Source organism: Myotis lucifugus, unplaced genomic scaffold (genome assembly GCF_000147115.1).
Source record: "Myotis lucifugus unplaced genomic scaffold, Myoluc2.0 scaffold_18, whole genome shotgun sequence".
Classification (NCBI taxonomy): domain Eukaryota; kingdom Metazoa; phylum Chordata; class Mammalia; order Chiroptera; family Vespertilionidae; genus Myotis; species Myotis lucifugus.
This window is the reverse complement of record NW_005871066.1, coordinates 3,113,332-3,121,864: the sequence shown is the minus strand read 5'-3', so window position 1 is coordinate 3,121,864 and position 8,533 is coordinate 3,113,332. Positions and strand designations below refer to the sequence as shown.

At 52.0% G+C, this 8,533-nt stretch overlaps 1 protein-coding gene across 1 annotated transcript in view; it reads left to right on the top strand.

Moving 5' to 3' along the window:
- BMPER (BMP binding endothelial regulator) overlaps window positions 1-8,533 on the top strand; it is a 174,542-nt gene that overhangs the window by 161,317 nt on the left and 4,692 nt on the right. Inside the window, exon 13 of the mRNA XM_014452760.2 lies at window positions 7,289-7,419. Within this exon, the coding sequence (XP_014308246.2) occupies window positions 7,289-7,419 (131 nt within the window). The remainder of the gene's footprint in view (window positions 1-7,288; window positions 7,420-8,533) is intronic.

Genomic DNA, 8,533 nt, shown 5'->3' with positions numbered 1-8,533 from the left:
CCTGGAGCATGATTCAAGGAGCCACTCCCTCCAGGGCAGCCCTGCCCTTCCAGGAGCCTCCCTAAGGGGGCTGTGTGTTACCTGCTGCCTTGTCGGGTCTTGCCCTGCCCCCCTCACTCACCGCCCCAAGTTGAAGGTGGGGTCCTCTTTCCTTCTGCCTTCCACACAGAGCCTTGCACACAGCAGACCCTCAATGCATGTTTGACGGGTTGAATGGGACAGTCTCAGTGATGGTGTGTACCCGTCCATGTGGGGTTAGAGAGCTAACGAGACAGCTCGCTATGGAGAAGAGGGATTGCTTGAGATGTTCTGGGTAGAGAGCCCCCTCTCGTTTCTGGAAGGTCTTTCTAAGTGTGACTGTAACCTAGGTTGGGGGCTAGCTGAGTGCGAGGTGCAGTGTGTAGGTTTAGGTGCAATGCACAGGGTTAGGTGCAGTGCATAGGTTTAGGTGTAGTGCAGAGGGTTAGGTGCAGTGCATAGGTTTAGGTGCAGTGCAGAGGGTTAGGTGCAGTGCATAGGTTTAGGTGCAGTGCAGAGGGTTAGGTGCAGTGCATAGGTTAGGTGCAGTGCATAGGGTTAGGTGTAGTGCATAGGGTTAGGTGCAGTGGGCAGGGTTAGGTGCAGTGGACAGGTGTAGGTGCAGTGCATAGAGTTAGGTGCAGTGTGTAGGTATAGTTGCAGTGTGCAGGTTTAGGTGCAGTGCATAGGTTTAGGTGCAGTGCATACGTTTAGTTGCAGTGCGTAGGGTTAGGTGCAGTGCATAGGTTTAGGTGCAGTGCATACGTTTAGGTGCAGTGCGTAGGGTTTAGGTGAAGTGCAGGGGGTTTAGGTGCAGTGCAGAGGGTTTAGGTGCAGTGTGTAGGGTTAGGTGCAGTGCAGGGGGTTAGGTGCAGTGCAGAGGGTTAGGTGCAGTGCATAGGTTTAGGTGCAGTGTGCAGGGTTAGTTGCAGTGTGCAGGGTTAGGTGCAGTGCATAGGTTTAGGTGCAGTGCATACGTTTAGTTGCAGTGCGTAGGGTTAGGTGCAGTGCGTAGGTGAAATGAGATTTACAGAAAGTGGAAAAGCACAGGCTTTTTCCCACTGATGCTGCACCTGGCCTGCTCTGCAGGTGCAGCTCCCAGAGGCTCCCCTCGTGGCTGCACCTGGGCAGGCCCTTAGGCTTATGCAGGGATTTGGTGCACCAACCAGCCTTCTCGTTGTTTCTCAGTGGGCGTGACAATGGTGAATTGGACGTCTTTAAAAGAAAAGTGATTGATTTTCTGCCAAGCAGCCATTTTTTTTCCGTTCTCTTTTATCAGCCAGCATCCCCCAAAGTGTGAAGAGTAAGAAGCCAATGCTGGAATAAGAACGAGGGTTACTTGACGCTCTAACTCTCGGCCACTAGAGGGGGGTAGTGACCAGGCTTCCCCTCTCCCTGGCTGGCTTGTGCCGCATCTTCGCCCAAACTGAAAAATAAGTTATCCCTGGAAGAGGGACAGCTCAGCAAATGTCTGTGAATCATGGCCCGCCCCTCACCAGCACCCCGCACCGTGGAGGCAGGGTTTCCTACCCCAGCAGCGAGAGCTCACCTTTCCCAAGAGCAGTATTTCTGACCCATGGTGGTTCTAGTCTCTGGCGTTGGCCCCTTACAAGTCATCACCCCTGAGCATTGGGTAAATAGGACGGTGCGCACCCCTCCCCCAGCCCTGAGACACAAGACAACTCTGGGCACGAGATCATATTCTCCACAGAGGGTCTGAGAAGTGGCCTTATCGAGGGAGAAGGACTGCGGGTCCAGAAAATGCACGGTGGTGGTTTGGTCTCCTCTCTCAGCAAATCCGAGGGACTGCTTTGAAAATTGGCATCTGTGGGGAGCTGTCAGCGTTGCTGCTCTTGAAAGGTGTCCTCTGTGTCCTCAGATGCCTCCGTTATTCCACAAAACCGATCGCTAGCTTTAGGAGGGCGTCTGGGGCTGATGCCCAGGATGGAACTTCTGTGCCCCACTTGCGTCTGCTGCGCAGGAATGGCGCTGCCTCCTGGGGAGTGCTAACAGGATCAAAGCAGTCAGAATTTTCCAGTATCTAGAGCAGTGATGGCGAACCTTTTGAGCTCGGCGTGTCAGCATTTTGAAAAACCCTAACTTAACTCTGGTGCCATGTCACATATAGAAATTTTTTGATCTTTGCAACCATAGCAAAACAAAGATTTATATTTTTGATATTTATTTTATATATTTAAATGCTATTTAACAAAGAAAAGTCAACCAAAAAAATGAGTTCGCGTGTCACCTCTGACACGCGTGTCATAGGTTCGCCATCACTGATCTAGAGAGTCTCAATTAGGTAGAAATGTAGAGCCCTAGGTTTTTTGTTGTTAATCCTCACCTAAAAGGATATCTTTTCCATTGATTTCTTTTCTTTTTTTAAGAGAGTGGAAGGAAGGGATGGAAGGGGAGAGGGAGAAGCGTGAAGGGAGGGAGGGAGGGAGGGAGGGAGGGAGGGAGGGAGGGAGGGAGGAAGAAACATCCATGTGAGAGACACATTGAACATTGATTGGTTGCTAGGTACCTAGGACTTTCCGCCCTGGTGACCTTCATCCTTGCTCTGCCCACACCTGTCTAACTGACCGCCCACCAAGCTTGGAGACCCAGCTCCCATGTCTCCCACTCTGTGATTCCTTCTGGACAGACACCCTGGCCCGCCCGCATGGAATTGGTCCTCAGGATCTATCGCACTGGCTTCCTGCCCATAACAGCCCTTCGGTCATTTGGGCTCTGGCTTTTGGGGTCCGCACACTCTCCCTTTCTCGGTGGGTCCCACTCTGTGCATCTCGGAGCCTCGCTTAGAGCCTGGAACATCAGAGCTCAGTGACCTCATTCTTGGCCCGTGGGAGGCCTGGCGTGTGTCTGTGTGGGGCGTTCGGTGAGGCGGGGCTGCAGGTAAGCTCCGGATTCACAGCCAGAGACCCGGCTGCCTCAGGCGGAGTGTGTGAAAGGGACAAGCCCATCCAGCAGCCTGGCCTTGCTGTGCTGTCCCAGCAGCCCCGGCAGCCATAGGACCAAGACTGAAGCCAAGACTTGCTGTTGAATATTCTCATCAACATGTAAGCCCCAGAGGTGCCGAGCTGGCTGGCCCAGGAAGGGTCTGGAAGGAGCAGCAGGGACTCCCTGCTGGGGCTCTGGGGGCTTGCTCCCCCTTCAATAACAACTCAATGAAGCGACCCCCTGTTTCCCAGCATTGAATCTTCAGCCCTGTTTTTAGTGCTGCGGGAGCACTGTTTCCGGTGCCTGTGCGAGGGTGCCCACAGGGTACTGAGGAGAAGGCAGAGGTAGCCACTACTGAGTTAGGGATGAAGTGATGCTCCGAGGGGTCATGTGACATGGATATGCCTTCTTCCTGTGCTTATTCCCTCTAGTTACTTCCATGCAACTTAGGTGAGGGAGGGCAGGGCAAAATGTCAAGGGTTAAAGTATAAGCGAATGTTTTGATAGTCTCTTGGAGGCTAAACACACTGTGTCCACCCAGGTGGGACTTTCCCTCCTCCCCCACCTATGCCAGGTGCTAACAGGCCTGAGGTGCCTTCACATGGGTCTGTGAACTTTGCTGGAACACGCAATAAGGAGAGCCAGGGATCGTGTGTCGCCTTCCAGCCCCGATTCTACTGTAGCTCCCAGAAAAGCTGACCTCACGTCATCCAACCACGGGCTCTTCCTGGGCAGCGGCCTCTGGCTGCGGACGGGGCTGCTGCCCTCCCTCCTGCTTGCCTTTCTGTTCTCTCAGAAGCAGCGTGGAGAGTTCCCAACAGCTCAGACTCTGCCTGGGTATCCAAGGCATAAGTGCTTGCCTCTCCCCGACAGGGTGGCCCTTGTGCCAGAAAAAGCAGAGGCAAAACCACCCGGTATGCTGTTGCTAGGCAGCCGAGAGATGTTGGATGTTTTGATTTTAGCAGCTTTGGAGGCTTGCCTTTTTAATAACAGGGAGATCTATAGGTTATTCTGACAATATTGAATGCACTTTTCTGAAAATATGTCATGAGAGCAGAACTCTCGCATCCAGTTCTTTTTTCCACCATTAAATGAAAAACCGTAGATCCCCTTGGACTCAGGAGAGCAGGACAAGAAGTTCAGAGTGAGCCTGGCAGTAGGAGGCCCTGGGAGAAGCGGCTTAGTTCAGAGGTGGCTGCGGCCGGCAGTGCCCAGGGCCATGGCCGTGTAAGGCGGCCGCCAGGGCATCCGGGCAAGGACATCTGTGCCCTGCGTTCTGGCCTGAGGACGCGAGGACTGGTCACTAGGCCGTTGCGCCTGGTTTCCTGACAGTGCGCCATGACTTTACTGAGCCGTGTGTGGCTGGATGAGCCGGATACATCCTCATCCTCCCACAAACAGGGAAAGGAGCAACTGGGACGCAAAGGGTCTGTGCAAGAATAAAGGCAGGGAGGGGGCAGGAGCCAGGAAGAAGGGACTTGGCCTGAGAGCGCACAGGGTCGCCCTGCTGCCAGCAGGGTTCGGACTGTCGATTTCTACCTCCTCTCCCGACCCTGGGCACAATTTTATGTAAAAATTGTCAACCTGACAAGTGAAAAAAGACATCTTGTGTTTTCACTTCTGTGATAAAATACATCTTCCAAACCCTCCGAAATGTGTGAAATGTTTCGAGCGAAGGGCTGGCTTTGACAAACGTTTTTGGCCTCAGATGTTGTCCCTCACGAGTGCCAAGTATCCAGTCAGCTCCCATCTAGTCTTCGTTGTCAAGGGCAGACAGATGAGCAGTTGTGTGTGAGGAGCGGTGGGTCTGGGCTGGGGTGTCTGTACGGGGTGGTTAGTAAATGTGTGCCTAAGCCATGTTCTCTCACAGTCTCGGGGAATGGGAGTTAGCTACCCACACTTTAGTGTAACCTGAATAAACAACTTCCTAAGACAACCAGTAGGAACAAAGAGGGAAGAAGGGAAGCATTCACCAACAGTCCTTCCACCCAGAAAAATCAAACTGAATTCGTTTCCTGTCCGCACGCCTTGACAGAACCACAATGGATGGTTTTCCAAATCAGAGGATGCATTTGCTCCTGTGGAGACCAGCTCTTTTCCATACAAATACTGTCCTTTTTCCAGGACCATGAGGTGCCCTTCCATCACTGTCACCTCAAGGGTTTGTGGACAAGGGAAAGGGACCCCCACCCCAAGGGTCAGGAAGGAGGGTGGGTGACAAGTGTCCCCTGGGAAGGGCAGTAGAAATGGGATTAGACAGGAGATCCAGGGGTGGGGCGGCTGCAAATGCCGCCGCGGAGTCTGAGCTTGCATGTGATGGGCGAGGGTGAGTCGGAAATGACAATGGAAACAGCACAGGGCATGGTGGTGAGGAGGGTCCATTCCCAGGCATCAGGCCGTTTTAAGGACCGGCTTCCTTTGGCTTTTCCTGGAAGCCTGGAGGCTCCACATAGATTTAAAGACACAGCACTGTGTGTCTTGTCCCAGAAAGGGTTCGCCAGGGAACATGAATTCGCAGGATTTCTGTAACGTGAGTGGGAGACGCTATTAAGAAATGCAGCCTTGGTGATCACAGAGAGGAGAGAGATCAGTGCTTCCGTGCTGATCACCGTGTCATCACATCAACTCTCGCTTGGTGACGTGGAAGAGGCTCTGGGTTTCAGGTTTGCTCCTTTCCTGCCCCTGTAGTTCACGTTTCCCAGGGCTCTGCCCTGGAGTATTGGGCTGCAGTAACTCTGGGGGTGCCTGGTGAGTCTAAGGTCCTTCCACATGGTTTCTGCCATTCTTGTTCGGAGCAGGCGGGAGAGCTGGCTGGTCGCTCTCTGATCAGGTGGGCAGACATGTCCCACCAGGAAAAAATGATGACATGTTAACACTGGGTGACCGTGTGTGTCCCGATCACTTTTCAAGGTCGTCTGTGTTACTTGTCATCTTGAATTTGGTCCTGTAAGGAAGAGGTTTTGCTGAGAAGGAGTCTGACAAAACAAGGGTAGTGGATTTTATTAATCTCGGAGGCCTCTTGCATAAATGCTGAGTCAAAGTTGTTAGGCAAGGAACTTGCTGGAAGGTGAAGATAGAGGACGGTGGTGTAGTCTGATAAGAAACAGAAGCACTAGACTCAGAGTTAGGAAGTGTAATTCAATTCACTCTTTTGCCACTTGTTCATGTGACTGTGGGCACATCTACTCACTGGTAAAGTGACCTCTTCCTTTAACCGACAGAGACTGCTCGATGTCCTATTGCCTCACAGTGACAGGCTGCACCTCATGAACTGTCATATTACAGGCCAAGGGCAGGTTATTATTGTGTCTTTGAGGTTAACATGTCTTAAGACTTGTTACTTTTGCATTTAAATATATTTCTGTTCTCTTTATGTCCTGGTGCATCATTCCATATTTCAAGTTAAGCTAAGGAGACCTCGGTTCGGTCCTCTTTCCCTTCCAGTCTCATGAGGGGCCGGAAGTTTTGCTTTCTTAGGACTTTGTCACACCACCTTCTTAGAAATGGAGTTCAGTGTTTCTTAAGAGACTAAGAATCAAGATATTGCCATGGGATTTTGTGCTTTCGTCCCTGGTCACTTTTTCGGTTCTATTGCAGTAGTGCCTACCATTCCCGTGTCAGAGCTAGTCACCAAAGGACAACACCTTGAACGGCGGCTATATTCTAAGAATTGCATTTCCAACGTGACAACCCCTAGGCACATGTGGCAATTTACATCTAAGTTAATTAAAATTAAACCAAGTAGCCCAGCCAGTGTGGCTCAGTGGTTGAGCATTGACCCATGAACCAGGAGGTCACAGTTCAATTCCCGGTCAGAGCACATGCCCAGGTTGCCGGTTCCATCCCCAGTAGGGGGTGTGCAGGAGGCAGCTGATGGATGATTCTCTTTCATCATTGATGTTTCTATCTCTCTCTCCCTCTCCCTTCCTCTCTCTGACAGCAATAAAAATACTTAAAAATTTAACTTTAAACAACTTGACTGTAAAACAAAGAAAAAACAGATGGGTTCCTCAGTCACACCGGATGCATGCCCAGTGCTCGGTAATCAGGTGGAGACAGTGGCTGCTGCTCCGGACGGAGGAGAACCCAGACATGACTTTCCCTGGGGAACAGCCTGCTCTGGGAGAAAGGGACTCTCCAGCCATGCTGCTGGGAGAGCCAGCCTAGGTTCCGTGCGGAATTGTCATAGCAGTTTTAGGTGTCCAACCTGAAACAGCAGCCTGGAGTGGCCAGGCAAGCTTCCCCACTCACCCCCCACCCCTTGCTGCAAGCCACGTTTAGGGTGTTTGATATTCCTGAATGTTTCTCTTTCTCTTGGTCCCCGCAGGTCCTGCGTGACCGACATGTGTGAGTGTCCAGTCCATAAAAACTGTTACTGCGAGTCATTCCTGGCATACACCCGGGCCTGCCAGCGGGAGGGCGTCGGCGTCCACTGGGAGCCCCAGCAGAGCTGTGCAGGTGAGCGGGTCCGGGGCCCACCCAGCAGAAGTTCACCTCCCTGCTCAGGCCAGCCGTGGGGGAGACTTGGAGACTTGGAGGCGTGAATGTCCACATCCTCCCTGGGCCAAAGGGAAATCCGGCAATGGCCCAGCTGGATGGCAACTTGACAAAACACAGGGCTTCCCATGAGGGGTGGATAGAAAGCGCTCAAGAGAGATGCTCGGTGAGGAGCACATTTGAGCAATCGAAGGATTTCCTCTGTTTCACAACCTCCCAGCCTCAAGCTGCCAGCTGCATGTGCTTAGCACTTGGACAGTCTCAGCTCTGCTTGGGGTCTGTGTGGGGCAAAGCAGACTCAGGACAACTGCAGTCATCTCAGGTCTTTAGGATAGCTGTGATTTCTTTTACTTGAGAGAGAGAGATTGTGCTGCAAACCCTAGCAGAATGTTCCTTTGCTGAGGTAGGTTTCTATAATAGTTGTTTCAGCTCTTTGATCTCAGGCAAGGTCATTGGCTTCTTGGATATGTATGAAATGGACATCTTTGTTCATCCAAGAAATACTTCCCACAACGTGGCTGGGCACTGGGCTTCGTGCTAAGCACTGTGGGTACTTTGGTGACTCTGACCCCCTGTCATTGAGGTGCTGGCAGTGCAATGGGAGAACCAGACAATAATGGTAAGCTGCACTAAGTACTTGCTCAGGAAGGTCAGTGTGATGAAGGAAAGAATCGCCTGGAAGCTGTGTTTTCAGTGTATGGACCTCTTTTTCACTTAGGCCGGTGGGTCTCAGTTTGGCTGCACCTTGGAGTCACTTTGGGAGCTTAAAAACAACACAGACCCAGAAACCTATGCCTGGGCCCCGTGCCCAGACAGCCTGCTTTAATTGGCCTTGTGTGTCTTTAAAACCTTTCAGGTGGCTCTGACCTGTAGCCAGAGCTGAAACCACTGAGTCAATGTGACGGCTTATGCTGAGGTGGGTGGCTTTGGGGGAGTAGCTGGGAGGGTATTTGGAGGTTACTAAAGCCTCCTCCAGCCGCCCTGACGCAGTCACTAGTCTGTGTCCTTGCAAAGCACCGAGGCCCTTTCATCTCCTCTGACGTCCCCTATGGATGTGCTCCCTCCTCTGCAAACC